Genomic DNA, 24146 nt, shown 5'->3' on the forward strand with positions numbered 1-24146 from the left:
AATGCGAAAGAGTAGAATATAAGTAGTAGTTAAGTTAGACTAAGGATGGAATTGTCAATATATGTACAGGGAGCGGTGGCCCTCAAACCCGTAAAAGGGAGAGATTAAATACATACATTAAAACTTTAACCAATAATTTGATTTAAACTGAACAATTTTTACATTAGAAGTTGAATTATTTTAATTTTAAATAGTTTAGATATTCTTAAAAAGCTTCAAAATTCTGTTAAAGCCTTGCAAAATTTTAAAAAGATTATGGATTTTTTGTTCAAAATATCCCAAACTCACACGCTTCGTTTAAATTATTTGAAATTATTTCAAGTTTTTATTTAATTTTGAATCCTTTCAAAACCCCTAAATATCTCTAAAAATTCCTCGAGTTGTTCTAAAAATAATAAGTCTTCAATTATTATTTATATATAAAAATTCAACAATTACACTTACAAATTGATAAATTTTTAAATAGAACAATTAAAATCGTTAGGTACAACATTTAAAAACTCTTTCAAATTTCAAGGCTTTCTATTTTAAACAACTAAATTGTTTCGACTAAACTCGCAAAATTCCAAAATTTTAAAAGGATTTAGAACAGTTCACAAATCAATTATTGTTTACTTTTTTACACTTTTTTCCAATTGTTAATTTTTAAGTCTTCCAAGGCTGAATTTTTAAATACTTTAAATTAGATATATACCTTAAAAATGAATATCTAAAATAAAAAAATTTGTTATGTAAAAGATTTTTGAATGACGCATCGTAAACTGAATGATATCATAATTAAAGAAGATAAAAATTCAACTAATTATTTTTAAAATGGTTAAAAATTAATTTGGGCAGATTTTATTTTATAAATTTGTAAATTTCACGGTCAAAAATAAATTCACTGTCATTTCCTGGTTCTCAATTAGTTTCGCTAATTCTAGTTTTGACTAGAAATTTTTAACCAAAAAAACAAACAAACGTTTCTTCAAGAATAGAGTTAAATTTTCCGCAAAACAATTGAATTTTCAACCCGCAAATATTAATTTTCTACCAAAAAACGAATTTTCCAGAAAATAGTTTAATTTTTAAGTAAACAGATAAATTTTCAAATAAAATGATAATTTTTCAACAAAAAAGTTATATTTTTACTAAAAAAAAAAGGAAATTTTAACCATCAAGATTACTTTTCTACAAATAGAAAAAAAATGTCAATAAAATAGTAAAATTTTCAACCGAACAGTAGAATTTTAAACCAAAAAAGATGATTTCTCAACCATACAGATGAATTTTTAAACAAAAAGATTAATTTTCTATCAAAATAAGACGACATTTTAACAAAATTCTTGAATTTTGAAGCCTAAAAGACAAATTATGAACCAAAGATTTGAATTTGTAACCCAAACATATGATTTCTCAACAAAAAAGTTTATTTTCTAAGACATAGTTAAAATTTCCAATGAATTGGTTTTTTTTTTTACCAAAATAGTTGGATTTTCAACAACAAAACTAATTATTAACCAAGAGGATGAATTATCATCTTAAATTATGAATAATTAAGAAATAAATTTTCTAATAAAAGATTTACATTCTTAACCAAATAGTATAATTTATGACAAAATAATTTAAAATTTTTTAAATAGTTCAATTTTGAACTGCATATCTAAATGTTTAACCTAGAAAGATAAATTTTTAACCAAGAAGGTTAATTTTCTACCAAAAAGAACGACTTTTCAACCAACTTCTTGAATTTTGAAGCCTAAAAGACAAATTATGAACCAAACATTTGAATTTTTAACCCGAAAATATGATTTCTCAACAAAAAGTTAAATTTCTACCACATAGTTAAAGTTTTTAATAAATAGACTAATTTTCAATAAAAACAGTTGGATTTTCAACCAAAAAGCACAACATTTAACACAATAGTTTAATTTTCAACTAAAAAGTATAAATTCGTATCCAAATAGTCGAATTTTTAACAAAATAATTACATTTTTTTAAATAGTTGAACTTTTAACTAAATATATACATTTTCGACCCAGAGAGATAATTTTTTAACCAAGAAGATTAATTTTTTATCAAAAAACATAACTTTTGAACAAAATCCTTGAATTTTGAAGCCTAAAAGACGAACTATCTTCTAAATATTTGAGTTTTTAACCCGAAAATATGATTTGTAGACAAAAAACTTAATTTTGTACCACATAGTTATAGGTTTTCAAATAAATAGATTAATTTTCTATCAAACCAGTTGGATTTTCAACCATAAAGCACAACACTGAACAAAATCGTTGAATTTTCAACTAAAATTAAAAATTCGTAACCAAATAGTCGAATTTTTAACAAAATAATTTTAAAAAATTGTAACTAGTTGAATTTTTAACTAAATTTCTAATTTTTTTAACCCAGAAAGATAATTATTTAACCAAGAAGATTAATTTTCTACTAAAAAAAGACAAATTTTCAATCAAATTGTTTAATTCTGAAGCCTGAAAAACAAATTATGATCCAGACATTTGAATTCTTAACCCAAAAAGATGATTTCTCAAGAAAAAATTAATTTTCTACCATATAGTTAAATTTTTAAATAAATAGATTAATTTTCCATCCAAACAGTTGGATTTTCAACCAAAAAGTAGAACATTTAACAAAATAGCTGAATTTTCAACTAAAAAAATATAAGTTCGTAATCAAATGGTCGAATTTTTAACAAAATAATTTAAAAAGTTTTTTAAATAGTTGAATTTTTAACTAAATAACTAAATTTTTATCACAGAAAGATAATTTTGAAACTAAGAAGAAGAATTTTTTACCAAAAAACACGACTTTTTAGCAAATATCTTGAATTTTGAAGCCTAAAAGACAAATTATGAACTAAACATTTAAATTTTTAACCCAAAAATATGATTTCTCAACAGAAAAGTTAATTTTCTACCACATAGTTAAATTTTCAAATAAATTAATTAATTTTCCATAAAAATAGTTGGATTTTCAACCAAAAAGCACAACATTTAACAAAATAGTTTAATTTTTAACTAAAAAGTATAAATTCGTAATCAAATAGTCCAATTTTTCACAAAATAATTTAAAATATTTTTAAATAGTTGAAATTTTAACTAAATATCTAAATTTTTAACACAGAAAGATAATTTTTTAACGAAGAAGATTAATTTTCTACCAAAAAAAGACAAATTTTCAACCAAATTGTTGAACTCTGAAGCCTAAAAGACAAATTATGAATCAAACATTTTAATTTTTAACCCGAAAAAATGATTTTTCAACAAAAAAGTTAATTTTCTACCACACAGTTAATTTTCAAATAAATAGATTAATTTTCCATAAAAACAGTTGGATTTTCGGCCAAAAAATACAACATCTAACAAAATAGTTTAATTTTCAACTAAAAAGTATAAATTCGTAACCAAATAGTGGAATTTTTAACAAAATAATGAAATTTTTTTTAAATATTTGAATTTTAACTAAATATCTAAATTTTTAACCCAGCAAGATAATTTTTTAACCAAACAATTTTTCAACAAAATTCTTGAATTTTGAAGCCTAAAAGACGAACTATCTACGAAATATTAAAATTTTTAATCTGAAAATATGATTTCTCAGGAATAAAGTTCATTTTCTAACAAATAGTTAATTTATTAAATAATTAGAGTAGTTTTATACCAAAAAGTTTAATTTTCATCTAAAATTATGAATAAAAAAGAAATTAATTTTTAACAATAAAGTTAAACCTTCAAAAAAATAGTTGAATTTACAAACAAGAAGTTCTATTTTTTACCAAAAGACGAATTTAAAAAGAAATACTTTAAATTTAAAACCTAAAAATGGAATAGTTAAATTTGTAGTTTTAAAAACTAATTGATAAAAATATTAGAAACCAGTTAAATTCAAACAAAAAGGCGAATTCGGAACAAAATAAAATTCTCAAATTAAAATATGAATTCTTAATAAACCGTATTAATTTTTCATCTAAAAAGACGATTAGTTTTTTTCAAAATACATGCATTTTCTATAAAATAGTACAGTTTCAACCAAAAAAATAAATCTTTAAAAAATTAACAAAATAATGCAAATTTAAATCAAATAATGGAATCTTGAACCAAAAAAAAAGATAAATTTTTAAACTAATAATTAAATTTTCAACCAAAAAGATTAATTTTGTCATCAAACACATTAGGTTTGTAAAAAAAGTTCAATCTGTAAGATTATTTTAAAAGAATTACTTTATATTCTACAAAAAATGGAATAGGTTAAATTTTAAATAAAAAAAAATCACGAAAGTAGTTCAACTTTCAATCAAGAAGACGAATTTTCAAATGGATAAATTATTATTTAACCAAAAATAAAATTGTTAAATTTTCAGTTCAAAATAAATTTTGAACAAAAAAGTTTAATGAGATTAATTTTCTACCAAAAAAAATAGCAATTTTGAACTACGAATGATAAGTTTTCAAGAAAAAATTTAAGTTAAATTTTAAGTAAAAAAATTAATTTTTTACCAAAGACATGAATTTTTTTTGATATTATACAATATTTAACTGAATTAGTTAAATTAAAAAAAATATTTCTAACAAGAAAAAACGAATTTTAAACTGGTATAGTTTAATTTTAAACTAAAAAAATTAATTTTAAAGGAAATGGAAATTTTGTCAAAAAAATAATTGAAATTTCAAATGAAAATAATAATTCTCGACAAAAAAAACCCGATAATTTTTATTAGAAAATTAAAAATTTCAACTAAAATGATGAAATATTCATCTGAGTTAGTTTAATCTTAACTGAAAAGTAATTATTTAACGAAAAAGATTGCAAAAAAAATTAATTAAACAATCAATTTTAAGCGAAATCAAACATTTGTCTACAAAATAGTTAAATTTTCAAATAAAAAATATTAATTTTCAGATAAAATTATGGAATATTTAACTGAATTAGTTACATTTAACCTAAAAGATAATTATTTTTAACAAAATAAAGTTAAAAAAAAGATAAATCAGTTCAAAAGTTTATTTTCAGCAAAAACAAAATGAATATTCGACTGAAATAGTTGCATTTTAAACCAATAAGATTAATTTTTTACAAAAATAGACGAATTTCCAACTAAAAAAGTTCAACTTTCGACTAAAAAATAAATACTTAAATTTTTAGTGAAAAACATTAATTTCGAACCAAAGAGGTGAATTTTCAACTATAATTATTGAATATTAAACTGAATTAATTTAAATTTTAAATTAAAAAAAAATCTTTAAACGAGAGATAAACCACAAATATATTACTTAAAATTTTCAGTTACAAAAATTAATTCCTGATATAAAAAAAAAAAACATTAATTTTCAGCAAAATATTTAAATCCAGAAATATAAAGCTAATTTTACGAGTAAAAAAACTCTTGCCGCAAATATGAATTTAATTTTGACACTATAATGGCAAAATAAGGACAAGATTTGAGAGTCTTAAAATTGAAAATTTACGGTCATAACTGTACCGAAACGATGTAATTATTAATTACAGTAAGAAAAAAAATAGAAACATCAAAACAGAGAAAAAATCAACAAATTAAATTGAAAACAAAACAAAAAACAAAGCGAATTACCTGACAGTTCGCATTCCACGTTTTTTCAGGAAATTCCTTTGTTGTTGATTTCGAAGATGCAGATTTTTTTCCTTTTTTAACTTTTTCCTCTTCGACATGTTCATAATCGTAAGACGAACCAGGAAATAAATCGCTATGGGAATTTTCTGTCTGTTCTGGGGTAGAAATTCCATCCTCGGGGCTATTAAACGAGGTTAACGAGAGAGGCTTGTTTGTTTTTTGACGTTGAAATATTCGGGGAATTTGCTTTGTTTTCACCGAAACCATTCCACTACGAGACATTTTTTCCCGTGGAAAACACACAGTGAAAACAATAATCACGACAAATCCACTTTTAAAATTCTAAAAGTGAACGACACGACACGAAAAGCTTGAGGTCCATGACACTTAACCTCACTTTTCTACTATTGACTGAATAATGTGAAGTTAGCTGCTCAAGGTTCGAGAGAATCGATAAGTATCGATCAGCGAGATATAATCGCTCATTCCACACGAAACTTTTAAATTTTGAAAGACGAATTTTTTATATTTAAAAAAAAATAAAAATAATGATAGTGAATAGACACTATTTTGGAAGCAATCTGTTTAGATTGCTGTGTTCATCATATTAAGGGTTTGTTCTTTGCTGAAATTTCAAATTTTTTAAAACAAAATGTAAATTTAAAAAAATAGATTTTTGAGAATTTTGTAAGGTTTTAAGGCAGTCAAAATATTTTCCTAACATTCCTGGGAAAATTTAATGTCTTTTTTTTAATATGAAAATTTAAATTTAAATTTAATTAAAATTTGAAAAGATTTCTAAGCATTTCAAGAAAATTTCTAATACATATTTTAAAACTGATACAGAATTAGTTACAGTTTCAGAAAAAATCCTAAGAATTTCAAAATAAATTTCGAAGATTTAGAAGTTTTGAACAGCTTTCAAACAAATTGAAAACTCTGTAGATTTTGGAAGTTTTTAAAATAAAAAATTGAAGATTTTTTGGGATTTTGAAAGATGTCAGAATAATAAAAAAAGTTGATTTGGATTCTTCGGAAAATTAAAAATGATTTTTTATTCAAAAAATTTAATTTTTAATGACAATTTAAAAACATTTTGCAAGATTTCCTAAAATTTCAGAATTAAAACAGAATTTGTTTAAAATTTTTAAAAAATTTGAAATAATTTCAAAAGAAATTTCGAAGGTTTAGAACTTATTTTAATTGTTTTTAATTTGTTAAGATCACCAAACACATTTGTAAAGCTATTTAAAGATTTTGAAAGGTTTCAAGAGAATGACAACATTTTTTAACGAATCCTCAGAAAATTAAAATTGCTTTTTTTATTAAAAAAATAATAATTTTTTTAAAAAGTTTAAAGAGATTCAAAAACTTTTCAAATGATTTCACAAAATTTTGAAAAAAATAAAAATATTTATAAGCTATATTTGTTAAAAATTATAGAAAAAATTTGAATCATGTCAAAAGGAATTTCAAAGTTTTGGAAGTTTCGGAAAATTTATTTAAAAATTTAACAGAATTGAAGAGTTTTGAAGTTGAAAACAAAATTTTGAAACTTTTTAAGGAATTTGAAAGGTTTAAAGAGAATACCATAATTATCTTAAGATTTCGGATGAAATTTAAAACGATTTTTTTGTTGTTGAAAATTTAAATCTTAATAAAAATTTAAAAAGATTTCTGAAAATTTCTAAGGGTTGCCTTCAATTTTAGAATTAAGGCGGAGTTTTTTACTGTTTTACGAAAAATTCTAATTGCTCAAAAAGAAATTTGAAAGCTTTAGAAATTTTGACAAAATTTCAATTTTTTGTAACAGTGCAAACAATTTCATTTTTAATGACGATTTCAAAACATTTTGAAAGATTTTCTAAAATTTCAGAATTAAAGCAGAATTTGTTTAAAGTTTTAAGAAAATTTGATATAATTCCAAAAGAAATTTCGAAGGTTTAGAACTTATTTAAACTGTTTTTAATTTGTTAAGATTTCCGAACAAAATTGTGAAGCTATTTAAAGATTTTGAAAGGTTTCAAGAGAATAAGAAAATTTTTTTAAGGATCCTGAGAAAATTTATTTTTTATTTAAAAAATTTAATTTATAAAAAAATTTTCGAAAGATTTAAAAACGTTTCAAATGATTTCCCAAAATTTTGAAAAGAATTAAAAATATTTACAAGCTGTATTTTAAAAAAATTGTAGAAAATATTTAAATAATTTCAAAAGGAATTTGCAATGTCTAGATGTTTTTAAAATATTTTCAAAAACTTGTTGAAAACAGTATATTTTTGAAGATTTAAAATAAAATTTTAAAGCTTTTTAAGGATTTGAAAATGTTTTTAGAGTAAAAAAAACTTTTCTTAGGATTCCTGGGAAAATTTTAAATGAATGTTTATTTTTGAAGAAGATTTGAAACAATTTCACAACCTTTTAAATTAGTTTTTAAAATTCTAAAATAGAATGCAAAAGATTACAATAAAATACAAGCAATTACAATAAGAGAGAACAATGTAAAAATATTATTTTTTAAAATAAAAATTTATAATTCCTTCTGAAAGTTTGTAAAAATGTTTAAATAATGGTAAAACATGTAGTGTAAACTAATATAATTTTCTTTGTTGTTTTTTTTAATTGCAAAAAATAACAAAATTACAAATTATTACAAAAAATTACAATTTTCACACTATTGCACTTTATTGGGAAAATATACCTGTTTACTATGCAAGAAAATAAATCACGAAAAGTCATCCCTAATTAAATTTTCATTTTTAAATATTTACTACTAATTACCAATTTTTAGAAAAAATTATAATTTTCACATTATTGTATTTTATTGTTAAAATACACCTGGTTTTTATTTTAAAAAAAATTATAAGCAATCAGCATTGACTAAAAATATCTATGCAATTTTAAAAACTATAATAAATATTAGAAGTTGTAAATTATTTAAAACTTACTCCATATAAAGTAGTTTTTAGAAAATGATGTAGATTGTAAGATTCTTAATTGAAAGTAAAAAAAATAATATATAATACAATTAATTATTTGATCAAATTTGAAATTTAAAAACAATTAGGGTACTTGTAACAAAAATCAGATGTTTGGAAAGATAGTGTTTCTATGATTTTAAGAATCAAAATAATATTTCTTATTGTTTAATCTAAAACAAAAATCATTATTTATAATTTTAAATTTTAAAACGTACAGGATAAATATATTTTTACAATGTTTTTTATAATTGAACTTCACTTTTTTTTTTAAATAACTAAACTATCAAAATTGATGTCTATTTGTTTTGAGAAACAAAATAAAAAATTTAATTCCTTCTACAACTTTGCTCTCTCCAATTTTGAAAGGAAATTTTTCTATGGCTGAAGTCGTTAAAATACTTTTTTTTGACGAAACATTTTTTAATCAAATAATTATATTTGATGATTGTTAATTATTTTAAAAGAAGCCAATATTGATTCAATTTCAAAATTTTTGAGATAGTGAATAATAAGCAACAGTAAGAAAAATTTAATTACAAAAACTATTGCTAAATTAATTATTTTTAATTAGTTCATAATTTTAGTTTTTTTATAAATAATACTCATTTTAATGAGCTAAGCCAGTATAATAATTTGAATCCACCTATACACATTTTTGTTGAAAATTAATATTTTACTATATTTTACGGCTTTACAATTATTTTAATTAGCATATAGGATGATACATTCCCTGTTTTCCTGCCGTAAGTTTCTTCAATCGATCTATTCTTGATAATTTTTTTCGAGATTTACAATCACTCCAGTCACTTTCGTCTTCAGAATTCGAAGGGCAAGAAAAGAATTTTTTTGAAATTTTTTCTCCAGGATCGATATACTGGGGCAACAATGATGGAAATCCACAAGGATACATTTCTTTTCTAATAGGTTTCAGAACATCCTCTCCACGTTTTCCGTCTGCACATATAAAAGGTTCTCTAGGTCGAATTGTAGGCCTAAATTCTGCATATGGCAACCTAAAAGGTTTTGGTTCTAAACACCTGGATGGAAATCAGAAAAAAAATTATATTAACTCCGCTAGAAATAAAAAATTAAAATATTTTTTTTTTTAAATCCGCCCGCTTCGCGGGCACAGTCTCAAAGCGCGCTGCGCGCGCGACTCACTTTGCTCGCTAGTTTGAGCGCGCCTAGGGCGGCATAAGAATGAAATAAGAATGTAATTATTAAAAAAGATGAATTTTCAACTAACAAGATTAACTTTTTACTAAAAAAGACGAATTCTCAAAAAAAGAATGTTCAATACATTAGTTAAAGTTTTAACCAGTGAAATTAAGTTTCTATAAGATAAATTATAAAATAAGAATTTGTAACAACGTAGTTACATTTTTCACTCAAAAAGATGAATTTTTAACGAAATATTTAAATTTGCAACAAAAAAGTTAATTTTATAGAAAATAGGTACATTTTTAAGACTGCGTGATGAGTGGGTCACGTGGCGAGATTCCTACATTACCGACAATTTTTTTTATTTCCTAACTTATTTTTACACAAAGCACCACATCGAGTTGCAAGTTTAGGATAATAAATAAAAAGCACTGAGAAATGAGTGGTCCTAAATTTGTATAATTATGAAAAAATTTTTTTTGTAAATAATTTCTTGTTGTTTCCTTTTTTCATCATTATTAAATTTTGGGACCGCACCCACCTTTTTTTGTGGTTCCGATTTATTGTCCCAAATTTTCAACTCGATGTGGCGGTTCGTGTAAAAATAAGTTAGGAAATAAAAAAAGTGGCGGTAAGGTAGGAATCTGGTCACGTGACCCACTCATCACATGGCCTTAAATAAAGAGGTACATTTTAAACAGAAATTAATTCTTAGCCAAGTAGCTCTACTCAGTAGTTAAATTTTCAACCCCCAAAAAAAAGAATTTTTAACAAATTATCTAAATTTGTAACCAAAATTTAATTTTTTGTTAAATAGTTCAGTTTTCAAATAAATAATTAAATTTTTAACCGAAAAATTTCATTTTTTCCAAAAGGTTGAATGTTTGCCAAAAGAGATTTTTAAACCTAAAAGACGAATTTTCCACTAGAAACCGGAATTTTCAACAAAAAAGTTCTGCTATAAATTATGTATTTTTAATCCAAAAAGACGAATTTTCTATGAAACAGTTCAATATTTTACCCTAAAATATGAATTTTTAACAAGAACGTTAATTTTCAAACAAACTATTGAAGTTTTAAATTAAAAAGATAAATTTTCAAACAAAAATGGAAAAGTTAAATTTTCAGATAAAAGAATTAATTTTTAACGAAAAAAGTAACAATTTTTGAACAAATTAGTTACATTTTGAACCAGAAAAGTGCATTTTGAAAATATGTGAATTAAAAAAAAAGTAGGTAGCCAAGCAGTCGAATTTTCAACCCGAAATGATCGTTTTTTAATTAAATATTTAAATTTACAACAAAAAGGTTAATTTTCTAGCGAATAATTAAATTTTCAAATAATAAAACAATTTTTTAAACAAACAGTTGCATTTTTCGAAAAAGATGAAATTTTTACCAAAAAGATCATTTTTTTACCATAAAAGATGGATTTTAAATCCAAAAAGATGAATATTTAACAAGAAAGTGAATTTTCAATAAATGAATATAAAGCTCTAACCAAGTAGTTTTATTAAAAAAAAAAAAATTAATTAAAACTGAAATAATTCATTTTTCAGTTTAAAAAAAACTCATTTTCAGCTACGATAAAACAAATTTTCAAGAAAAGAAATTAATCTTAAAAAAATATTTAACAAAGTAGTTTAACTATCAACCAATTCGGTGAATATTCAAACCAAAAATATGAATTTTTAATAAAATATTTAAATTTGCAACCAAACAGTTGCATTTTTTAAAAAAATGAAATATTTTCTAATTGAAATAAATTTTCACACCAAAAAGACGATTATACTACAAAAGAGTGGAATATTCAAGCCGAAATATTAATTTTCCAACCAAAATTTAATTTTTAACCAAATAGTTTAATTTTCTACCAATTATTGAATTTTCTAGTAATAACCAATTCGGTAATTTAAGAATACCCAGTAATTTATTAAATAATTTTAAATTGCCTAAACAAATTTTATTTGTTTAGACATTTTTCTTTTCAGGTAGATCGCGAAATAAATGTAATTTCTTTAATAAATGGTAACAATCTATTAATTTGTTTAAATAATTTTTCAAATATTCGAATATTACGTTTTTGTTCAAGTACATAGTTCACCTAAAAAAATACGAAAACATTTTATCTCACCAAAATTTCGACAGATATTCACATTTTCAAGTGATAATTTGTCTTCTAAGAATACTCGTAAATATTTTAAAAAATTTAATTATATGAATACTTGTATTATGTTTCCATATTTTATTTTTACATTTTTAGAAAGATTGAACTATTTTCAAATGTTAATTTGGTTTTCTAATAATAATCTTAAATTTTAAAAAATGTTAATATTTAAAAAAATGTATTTTATTTGACTGATTTTAGGTTTTTTATCAGTATAAACGTTTCTAAGTGTCTTTTATTTAATTTCCTGAATTGTCAAGTCGATATCTCAAATATTTAGCACCGTTAGAAGTTTTTAAAAAATTCATAAATATTTTACCAATTATCGGAAGGATTTTTAGGCTTTAAAATATTTGCACTTGCTTCAAAATTTCTAAAATTACGCAACTAGCCACCAAACCAGTAATCAAGATTAAATAATATTAAACTTCAAAATATGAATTAATACCCTCGTTAACAAAATACCATCACTTTTTAATTTATAATCTGATTTGTTAAAAATTCTTCATAATAAAATATTCTTTAAAAAAAAGTTTCACGTCGGTGGCGTATGTGGTTAACGCTCCATTCATTTTTAGTTGCGTTCCGGGTTCAAATCCAGACTAAAGCAGTTTTTTTTCGTTTCCCCACAACAATATACCAGTGATCTACATTATTTAATATGTAACATCGAAAAACTTAACTAATACCCTGTTTATCGAAATGACACCATTCTTTAAAGTTATTAAAAAATTTATTTTTATTGATTAAATAAATTTTCGTAATACTCACTTATCTCCTTTGCAATCGTCACTTTTAGGTAGAGAAAAATGTACACAAGTATGTTCGGCAACTGCGTCAGCTATTCTTTTACAGATGACTGCTGATGGAATTTTGTAAGGAGGAGGTGGTTGCGGTTGAGGTTCTAGAGATGATGATGTGGATGATGATGGTTTAGGAAATTCGGTAAATAAAAAAACATCTCCAGGCGTGGCTGAATAACGAGGATCACATAATCGAGGGTCTTCTTTTCTAAAATATAAAAATTCTAAATAATTTTATGTCGATATTACAAAGCAGGCCTATCCAGTGAGGAGAAATGGGAGAAATTTCAGATGTGAATTTTTCACCTCTACTCTCCACCTCCCATTCTACTCTACTCCAGTAACAACTAAACAGACACTCTCGAGTGGGCAGAGAGGTGGTGGCAATGCAACATCTGGACTAAGAGTAAACTTCTCCTCGCTGGACAGGCCTGTCAACCAGGGTGCTCGAAAAATTTGTTTTTCAAATTATCTAGTTTTCCCTTCACCGATTTTTTATTTTCCCTAACCATTAATTTTCAGTGACCAACTTTTTTTAAATCTTTCACAATCTTGAAAAATTTTTAACAAAGAATCTTTTATAAACGGAATAAAACAGTTTCAAATTGAAACTTGAAGAATAAGAATTTATTCATTTATTTGAAGAAAAAAGATTACCTAACCACCACAAAAGATTAATCCTCAGCCAAAAAGGACGAATTTTTAACAAAATTGCAGAATTAAATAAAAAAGTTCTTTTTTAAATAAATAAGTGGGTTTTTGACCAATTTTTAATATTTTCACCTACGAAGATGAATTTTCAACCAAATTCTCGAATTTTTGAACAAAAAAGATTAGACATTAACGAAAAACAGATGTATTTTAAACCCAGTAGTTGAATTTTTTGGAAGGAAGTTGAATTAAAAAAATTAATTAATTTACAATTCAAAAGAACAAATTTTTTGGCCAAAAAGACAAGATAAATAAAGTTTCAACAAACTAGTTAAGTTTTTACCAAATACTTGAATTTTTAGCAACAAAGATGGATTCTGAACCAAAAAAATTAATTATAACCAAGATGGTATATTTTCTACCAAAAAAAAATTTAACTAAAATAGATAAGCTTTCAAACAAAAATAAAAGTGTTAAATTTTCAGCCAAAAAGAAAAATTTTCTAAAAAAAAAAGTAAAATTTTTCAACGGACAATTGCATTTTTAAAGGAAAAGGTTATTTTTCTATTAAAAAGACGGATTTTAAAATGCAAAAGATAAACTTTGACAATAAATAAAAAAAGAAAGAGTTTTATTTGAAAAAGTTAATTTTAAACAAATAAAAATCAATTTTTCAACAACATTTTTAAACTGTCAACCAAGGTAATTTTCAGTTAAAAAATGAATTTTCTATCAAAGAGAAAGATCTTTCAACGGATTTTCAACCAAAGAGATAAATTTTCCAAATAAAATTATGAATATTTAACGAATAAAATGAGTTTTTAACAAAGTGTTTCAACTGTCAATCAAGTAATTGGATTTTTAACATAAAAATTAATTTTGAACAATTGGTGTATTAGTAGATATTTAACAAAAAATATTTAAATTTAAAATAAAAAAACAGCTGATTTAAAATAAAAAATTAGTGGAATTTTCAACCCCAAAACATGAATTTCCTAACAAAAGAGTATCTTTTTAAACAAGAAAGAGAATTTAAAAAAATTGAATTTTATACCGAAAATGATGATTTTAACAAAAGTGTTGAATTTCCATCGAGCAGTTGTATTTTTAACCGAAAAAGATGAAATTTTATCCAAGAAGATTACTTTTCTATAAAAAAACGAATTTTCAACTGGAACATCATTTTTCAGCAAAAAATGGAAAACTTATATTTTTATTTAAGAAAATTAATTTTAAGCAAAAACAATTTTCAAACAAAATAATTAAATTTTTTATCGAATTTTAAAAAAAATTTAACAAGGTGGTTCAACTTTTACCCAGGTAATTTTCATTTAAGTAATTAATTTTTAAAAAATGATAATAATTTTCAATAAACTCGTTAACTGTTCAACTAACGAGATGAATTTTTAACTAAAATGTAGATTTTTTTAAATGAAGCAGTTTAATTTTCAGTTTAAAAAATTAATTAAGGAAAAAGAAAAAAATAACAATTTTGAACTAAATAGATGAATTTTCAACTAAAATTATGGATCCTTAACACAAAAAATTATTTTCCAATAAAGTGGTTTACCCTTCAACCATGTAGTTCAATATTTAAAGAAAAAGATTAATTTTTTAACAATTAATTGTTATAGTAGATACTAGATATTTCAACAAAAAAAAAACTGACCTTTTTAACAAACAGCTGTATTTTTGATCATTAGAAATGAAATTTTTGCTGAAAGAAATAATTTTTTCCAAAAAATAGTTGAATATAATCCAAAAAATGTTTTAGTTAAATTTTCAAAAGAAAAAAAATTCCGTTGGATTTTTAACACAAAAGATAATGTTCTGCTGGATAAGTAACATTTTCAAAAAATAAATAAATGAAAAAAAGTTCAATTTCCAAACAAAAAGGATGATGTTAACAAAATTGTTGAATTTGCAACGACATAATACACTTTTAAACTGAATATATATTTGTCAGAAGAAAGGCAATTAATATTCGAAGAGGAGAATTTTAATCTTGTAAGATCTTCACGATAAAATCTTTTGCAGACAAAATAAAACAATTTAAAATTAAAATAAAAAAATTTCAAATTTAAATTTTCCAATTTATTATGCTTGAGAGCAATTTAAAGTCCCTATTATAAAAGATATTTGATTTTGTAATTTTTCTTTAAAATTCTTTATTTCTTCCACTGTGAATTTAGAGTTCGTCAGTTTATTTCAGAGTGGCTCTAATCTGCTCACTGATAATAGCTTATCAAAAATCTTACGGCTGATAAAAATGAAAACAACCTGCATTTTTCTTTAAATTTGTGAGCTAATCTGCAAGTGCTAGGGTCAGGAACTGGAATAGAAGCAGCCTTTTTATCATCACCGAATAATCCACCAAATAAATAAGACCAGAAAGACTCTTTTTTTTTGCATGGTTCGATTACCTCTTCGCAATTTCTTTTTCTTATATTGTTCTGATCTATAATTTATAAAAGATTGATAATTAAGTCGTTCAAACCTTACCTCCTATACTTTCCATCCCTTCACTTCACCCTAAAACACTTCTTCCCCCTTGAACCATTTCTTCCTTCTCTACTTTCCCCTCTACTAGCCTTCCCAGCTGACGCTCTCCATTTCATTTGCCCTCACTTCCCTTATTTCCACTCTCCTAATTTCCTCACCTAATTTGATCTTATTCATCTACCCCTCCCCCTATGTCCGCTCACTTCTCCTACCTCCATATTTCCCCTAATTTCCCCTCACTTCCAATTCACCTCCTCCCTTCTTTTTCTGTCACCTTCCAACCAATTACTTCCCCTTCATCCCCTCATAATTTTTCCCACTTGGCCACCCATCATTTTTCCTTACTTCCTCTACTGCTCCCTCATTCCCGCTCACTTTCCCTACTTTCTCTCACTGCTAATATTTTTCACCTTTATCTTCCCTCTATTTTTCTACTCCCGCTCCCTTTATTTCGCTCCATTTCCTCAAAACACTCCTCTTATTTCCCCTCACTTACTATACTTCCCCTTCTCTCTCTTTCCATCACTTTTCTGCTACTCACTTCCCCTACATCCACTTCTCATTCTCTCTACTTTAACACCTTCTCATTTCCTATTATTTCATCTAATTTTACTTTCTTATTTTCCCTTGTTTACCTTACTCACCTTCCCTTTATTTTCCTTCATTTCCCCACCTCCTTACCTTGTTTCTCCTTACTACTAATACTTCCTTTCTCTTCTTTTCCCATTAATTTACCTATTTCCTCAACCGTCAATGCCCCTACCACCCCACAACTCACTTCCTCTTCTTGCTCTACTTATTCTACTTCTTCCAATTGCCCTACTTGCCCTCTTTATTTTCTCTACTTCTCTATCCCTTATTTCCTTATAATATCCTTACTACCCTCTCATTTCTCCTCGCTCCCCTCTAATTCTTCTCACTGCTCCTGCTTTTCTTCCCTTATGCTCCCTTTCTCTTACCCCCTTCTCTCATTTCTTCTCACTATCGATACTTCCTCTCTCCTCTTTTTTCACAATTTCCTCTACTACCCTAACACTCACTTCTCTTGCTACCCCACCACTCACTTCCCCTACTCCCCACCCGTCATTTTTCCCCACTTTCCGTGATAACCCTCATTCCGTCTCATTTCCACCAATTCCTCTCCCTCATCCTACTTTTTCTCCCTAAATTCCCCTTAGTTCTCCTCAATTCCGATAGTTCCAATCCCCTCTTTCTCTATAACTTCTCTTACTTCCCTAACACTCACGTCCCTACTTCTCCTTAAAACAAATTACAATGGGCGGTCGGAAACCAGACAATTAAGTTTTTTTTCAACTAAATAGTTGAATTTTCAGATAAATAAGATAACTTTTCCATTAAAAATGGAATAGCTAATTTTTCAGAAAATAATTAATTTTTAACGAAAGAAAAACAAACTGTCCACAAAATAGTTGAAAAACGCAATATTTTTTATTTCAACTAAAGAAAATTTAAGTTTGAAATCAAAAGGAGTTTAATTCATGAGACATGCATTTTTTCTTTTTCACTCAAATTTTTCTTTATTATTTTTTAATTTATTAATTTTGAATTAGAACGTTGAACGTTATGATTAATTGAACATAAATTAATTTTGTTCGCAATAGCTTTTAGTACAATCTAGAAAATTTGCAACTCCTTAAAGAAATTTGACAAATTTGATAATTTTAACAATTACTAGAATGGCATACACTTTTCAAAAAATCTAAAAAGGTAATTTTCTCAAAAAGGCCACCTTTGATTTTTCTCTTGATGCCTTTAATAATTTATAGTAATATGAAGTAGCCTGCAAGTTTTGTTCTTAATAAACTAATTCTCCATATAGAAATGTCCGATCTTTTAGATTTTAAATAAGAAAATGGATGAAATTATGATTTTTGCTGTGTGCTGTTCCGATTATTTTTATTTCTTTACTAGTTTTGCCTTTTCTCTCTTTTCTGCTTCTTTTTATTCGAGATCACTATTATAATTACGAAGCCAAATTAGAAGCTAAATTAATTCTAAACAAAAAAGCAATAATCATAAATTACTTTGATGTTAAGTAGTAGTATAGCAAAGGAGGTACTGCCTCACCTACCGACTAGGCAAGGTTCTGTTCTAGGCCAAGTTACCGTCCGCCGGTGATGCAGATTTCTGCACTAGTTTCACCATAATATTTCAGCAGATATGTGGTGCCACATTTTGCTCAGAAAAATAAGAACGTCGGTAAATTGGTCAGTTGATACCTCTGCTTATAAATAGCGCTACTTTAAACTTCTTATAGGACATAAAGGTAAATGATGTTTACACCAATAGATGGCGTCGTATTTAGGTCGATAAGACAGCTATATCGGTAAGTTGGTCGGTTGGTAGCGCTGCTCATAGATGGAGCGACTGGTGTAGGAATCTGCATTATCTGCAGAAACCCCTTTGCTATACTACTTAAAATCTAAAAGATCTAAAAATCTAAAAGATTTAAAAGAAAATTTACCCAAATACTCAAACAGACCAAAATAAAAGTAAGTAAGCGACAGATACTCACACTGCCTTATTTTCTATCAAAAATTTCAAAACTAAAAACTTACTATGTGCTTAGCAAAAAATTATTCTAACCTTCCAAACTCTTTGACGGTTCTCCCTTTGAAATTAACGGATTATCTGATAATTTCTTGCAATTAGAACATTTTAGTTTTGACTCAGATTTTTTCTGTGTCCAGAGAGATCTTCTATTAATTGTACAGATTTCCGAACCCCATTTTGGACATTTATCCAAAAGATCGACAGATCGTCCAGGATTCTTGAAGTAATTTACAAAATTTGAATTAACCGTTACAAACTACTCTACATAAATATTAATGAATGGAATTAGTAGAAATATTACCTTAATTGTATTTACACTTAAAATTTGGATTACTGACCGAAAGAAAGCCATGATTGGTGATGATGAAGGAAAGCACCTGAAAATGTTCCTAATCGAAATTGGTTTTGTTTCCTAATTTAATTTTCCTAATATCAATAATTTTATTAGTTCGTACTTAAAATTTTCGCTTATTTACGAATTCATTATTGAACAGTTTTTAAATTTGAGGTTTTAAATATTTTTCAAACAATAATTAGTCATTAATAATTTTGAATTGCATGCATTTGGAATAGAAAATTAGAAAAACTGCATAAATAGGAGTTAAAATTGTATTATTGCTAGATAAAAGAGGGAAAAAATTAATAAATTAAAATTTAAAGTGTTTTAAATTGAAAATTTTAGAATCAGGAGCTCTCAAAATTTAAAAATTTGAGTCTAAAATTTGACAATTTGAATCTGAAAAATAAATTAAATGTTTCAAAACCAAAGCTTTTAAAATTTTAGGATTTTAAATTGTTGTTACATAAAAAATTATAATTTAACATTAAAATAAAGCACATACATTTTCTTAATATGAATAGTAAATTCACTGTAATTTCAACTGCTCAAATTGGAAAAAACTTTAATTATAAACCTCTGAAAATGAATTACTCTAAACAAAATCCAAATACAAATTAATTTTAAAGAGAAAAAATTACAAATAAAAACTAATTTGATTGCAAATTTAAAACTTACGAAAGGGAAATTCATTTATTTTTTCTATTTTGATTTTAAACAAATATTTTTACCTTTTGGATTTAATCGTTTAATTTTTAAACTTTATTTAGAATTATTCTTCATTCCTGAATTTTTCAATGAAATATTTTTCAATTTTAAAGAATTTATTTTTTAACTTTTCAACTAAGAATTGGATAATTTAAAATATTACATTGAGAGTTAACAATAAAGGAAATAAGACAAAACAAGATTCTTATATATTATTCCAATGTTTAAAATTGCACAATTAATCCAAAATGATACTTTTTTCTTAATTGATTTGATAATTTTCGAGAATTTCGAGGAATTTAAGAAACCAGACAGTTTCGTACATCTAAAATTAAATTAAAACAATTTAGAATATTTAAATCTTAAATTATTAAATTTACAAATAATTGAAATTTAATCAAACCATTAAAAACATTCAAATCTATAATTGTTGAAATAAAAGTAACAATTTTTCAGCGTTTAAATCTGAAATTAGAATATTGTGAAATTTGACATAGAAAATCCCTAAAAATTGAGAAATTTCGTACGAAATATTTTCGAATTTAAGCTTTTAAGGCAAAAATCTATAGTTTCAGAGATGTTAAATACATTATTAAATACTGTGAACCTTCAAAGTTTAATTATTCTAAAAACGTAGAAAATTACATGCACGTTAAATGGACCGAAATGCTGCTGGAATCTTTCGTAAATCATTTATGAATAGTTTTATTATTATTGACTATCAAATTTATTTATAACGAGCCAAAATATTCAAGTTAAAATTTTTTATTTGTTATCTTTTCAAATTATGAAACCATTCTATTTACAATAAGCTATTCAAAATAATATTTTACATTTAAAATTTTTCCATTTTAGGCCTTACTTTTTAAGCCTGCATTTTAAATTTAAAGAATTTTAAAATGCAGTTTGAAAGACCTTAATAATTAAAAATTAAAAGCGTGCAAAATTTTATATTGTTGATCGAAATCGTATTCAGCTGATTAACTGTAAATTTCAATTAGTAATGATTATTTTAAATTGAACTGTAGATCGAATGCTGGAAATTGAACGATAATTAATTTTACAATAAAATTATGAAATAGTTAAAAAACAAACAATTTACAGATTTTAACCAGAGTTTTGTAGAAAATTTTTGTAGAACTGTTTTGTAGAAAATTATATTTTGTTTCTTGAAAATTCAACAATTTAGTGAAAATTCTTTTCTTTCCCGGTTCAAAATTTGGCTTTTTTGTTTCAAAATTGACATATTTCGATGAAAAATATAATTTGTTCTTTTTAATAATTCATATATTTTTGTGTTTAATTTAATTCTGTTTCGTATGAAAAAAAATGTTTTCTGGATGAATTTTCGATGAAAATTGATCTATTTTGGTTAAAAATTTCAGTATTTTGTAAAAAATTTCACGATTTTTTTTAGAAAGTTAGGCTATTTGCTTGAAAAGTAACTTTCTTGTTGGAAATTTATCTTTTCGATTTAAAAATGCAATAGTAGCTTTAAAAAAATCGTGCCTTCAGCTTCAAAATTAAACCAATCAGCGGCATTTTTTTTCTTTGTTGGTTCAAATTCGAATTTTTGTTTAAAAATTTATCTCTTTTGATAAAAAAATCTTAGTTTTGTTGTTGAAAACAATTTTTTTTTAATTTTGTAGGGGGTTCAGGTGTTTTGTTTAAAAATTTTCTTGTTCAGTTAAAAAATTAACCATTCGGTTAAAAGTTGAACTACTTTCTTAATATTTCAGTTTTTTAGTTGGAGACTATTAGGTTAAAAATTAACTTTTTGGTTGGCAATTTAACTTTTTCGTTGTAAGTTCACCTATTTGGTTTGAAAATTGTAGAAAATTTAACTGTTTGGTTGCAAATTAAGTTTCTTGTTGAAAATAAATGTTTTCGGTATGAAAACTGAATCATTTAGTTTAAAATTGATATATTTGGTTAAAAATTTAACTGTTCTAATATAAAAGTCCAACCAAATTGAAGAGTATGCCAGATATTTGAAAGAATTTTAAGAGAATTTAGGATTTTTGAATAGATTTCAGTAAAATTTAACGGATTTCAATTATTTCAAGGGATTTCAAAACTATCAGTGTTCAAGATATTCCAAAGGGATTTATCTGATATTATAGATTTCAAGATTTTTTTGGTATCTTACTCGATTTTTGTGGCATTAATAGGTATTTCAGAAGTTTTATTGGACATCTTATAAATTTAAACGTATTTAAAATAAAAGTACTTGAAAGTATTTTCGAAACGAATCAGCCGGGGCCACCTGCACCGTTTTCAATTGGAATGAGTAAAATTGCGCAATATACCCAACTGAGTACTCGCGTAAGGCGGCCCTTTCGAGGCGAGAGTTGCAACCGTCTCTCGCCCTGCCCTCTAAAAAACTACTTAGGCAGCAGTTATAGAAATTACAAAACTTGACCGGCTTCCATCGGATCTGGACTGTATAAAAAATAGTTAATCCCTTGATGTAATATTTAAAAAATTGCATGACACTTATTCCCTTCTATTTTTCAAAATATATGCTACTACTGACACTATTTTTAATTTCTTAAATGAATCCGAGGCCTGTCATTTCCACATTAATATTATTATTAATTTAGAGACACTATTTAAGAGCAGGCTTTGGATAAAGAAATCGTCATCTTTAAATAGGGGTAGATACATTTTCTTGAATAAGAAGTAATTTGAAATAGGAATGACAATTGGGTTTTGAATATTACATGAAATGGACTAGTATTCCTCACTTGTGCAAATCCGGTAATTGTCCAATTGAGGATGCACTCGCGTGCACGATCGGAAACTAGGAATACAGGAAACGCTACCGGATTACGAGATATATCGATGCTGGACCTGGAGTTGCAGAGGGGTAAGGGCTGCAGATGAAACGTAGGCAACTGGTGCAGATTGATTCGGTTTAGCTTAACATTGGCGTATAGACGAATTGAATTACCCTGTAAAAAAGGCCACTATACAAGCAAAATAAATAATCAATAGAAACATCTCGTCCGTTGCAAATTTACGAGCACAAGTTGTAGTTGAAATAATCTAAGAAGAATAAAAAATCGAAAACAGAAAGGATAAGGGTAGGGGAGTAGGAGTGCAGGGGAAGCAGGGGAAGTGAGGGGAAGAAAAGTAGAAGAAATAAGGGGAAATAAGGGAAATGAGGGATTGGGAAGTTGTGAAAATGCGGGGAGAGACAGTTGGGAAAAAATATGGAAGATGAGATTAGTTAATGCAGTGGCAGTTAAGGGAAATGAGGAAAGAGGTAGTAGGGAAAGTAAGAGAACCAAGAGTAGGTAATGTGAGGGGGAATAAAGAGACATTAGGGAAAATTATGAAAAATAAAGTAAGGGAAAATGTAGGAAGAGAAAAGAGGGGAAGAATGGGGAAGAAGGGAATTAGTGAAGTAAGGAGTGGGAGAGTAGAAGATGTGAGGGGATATAAAAAGAAATGAGATTAAATGAGGGTTGAGGAAGTGTGGGAAAATGATGGGAGGGGATATATTGGGTGTGAGGGGAAATTGGGGAAGAGAGAGTAAGGAAAATAAGACCAAATAAGATAAAAGAAGTGGGCGTGAAGTAGGGAAATTAAGATGATTTATAGTAGGGGAAGTAGGGGGAAATGATAGATGAGAAAGCAGGGGAAGAATGGGAAAGAAGGGAATTAGTGACGTAAAGGGAGGAAGAGTAGAATACATGCGGGGAAATACGAAAGAAATGTAATGAAATGAGGGCTGAGGAAGAAAGGGAATATGATACGAAGAGAGTGTTAGGAATATCAGATAAAATAAGATAAAAGGAGTAGGTGTGAGGTAGGGAAATGAAGAGGAGTAAGAGTTGGGGAAGTGAGGGAAAATGGGAAAGGAGAAAGCAGGAAAAGTAAGGGACTATGTGGTTAGAAAATGTAGAGAAAGTAAGAAAAACTGAGGTGAGTGTAAATAAGGGAAATGAGTAAAAGGGTAATAGGAGATGTAAGGACCAATTTGGGGAGGGAAACTTGAGTACGTAAAAATAAATAAGAAGAGATGTAGTAGGGGAAGTAAGTTGAAGAGTAGACAAAGTGAGAGGAAAGGATGGAAAATGTGAGAAAATACAAGGAGGAAAAGTAGAGGAAATATGAAGGATAAAGTAGGGGAAGTGATGGGAAATAAGGAAAAATTAGGAGAAGTGAGGGAAGGAAAAGTAGAGGAAGTGATGTGAAAAAGGGTGAGAGAAATTAGAGGAGTTAAGAGGAAATAAGAGAAGTTCATGGGGGAAGGCAAAGGAAAATGTATGTGAGGTGTAGTAGGCGCAGTGAGGGGAAATAACGGGAGCGGAAGTAGTGAAGTAATAAGAAATAAGGAAAGGTGAAATGAGGTATGTTAGGGGGATTAAGTAAAGCAAAATTGTAGAAAATAAGGAGGGGAAAAGTTAGGAAAAATAAGCAGAGGGTAATTAGCAGCAATTAGGGGAAGTTAAAGCAGAGTACTTCACGGGAAATAAATAGAAATAAGCGAAGGGGTAATAGGGGAACTATGTGAAGTGAGGAGAAGTGAGGAAGTTGGAAAAATTATTGGGAGTGACGGAGGCTAGAAAGGGAAGTAAAGGAAGGGTTAATAGGTATAGTGCGGGTGAATAGGGGGACACTTTTTTGTAGGTAGCTAATTGCTTAATGATCACTTTTTGTAAACCCAAAAT

The 24146-nt window shown here is 26.2% G+C and overlaps 2 protein-coding genes across 2 annotated transcripts in view; both read right to left on the bottom strand.

Annotated features, from left to right (window-relative positions):
- The window catches only part of LOC117172860, a 36686-nt gene extending 30749 nt beyond the window's left edge, over positions 1-5937 (bottom strand). The window contains exon 1 of the mRNA XM_033361122.1: positions 5585-5937. Within this exon, the coding sequence (XP_033217013.1) occupies positions 5585-5866 (282 nt within the window). The 5' untranslated portion in view covers positions 5867-5937. The remainder of the gene's footprint in view (positions 1-5584) is intronic.
- Positions 5938-9204: 3267 nt separating this feature from the next.
- Positions 9205-18804, bottom strand: LOC117172930. Its single transcript, XM_033361231.1, has 5 exons — positions 18724-18804; positions 18456-18639; positions 15627-15804; positions 12664-12903; positions 9205-9601 (listed from the first exon to the last, which is right to left on the bottom strand). The coding sequence occupies exons 1-5, from the start codon at positions 18772-18774 to the stop codon at positions 9271-9273; spliced, it is 984 nt and encodes a 327-aa protein (XP_033217122.1). The 5' UTR covers positions 18775-18804; the 3' UTR covers positions 9205-9270.
- Positions 18805-24146: the final 5342 nt, after the last annotated feature.

The sequence above is a fragment of the Belonocnema kinseyi genome, chromosome 5 (assembly GCF_010883055.1).
Source record: "Belonocnema kinseyi isolate 2016_QV_RU_SX_M_011 chromosome 5, B_treatae_v1, whole genome shotgun sequence".
In the NCBI taxonomy this organism is placed as follows: Eukaryota; Metazoa; Arthropoda; class Insecta; order Hymenoptera; family Cynipidae; genus Belonocnema; species Belonocnema kinseyi.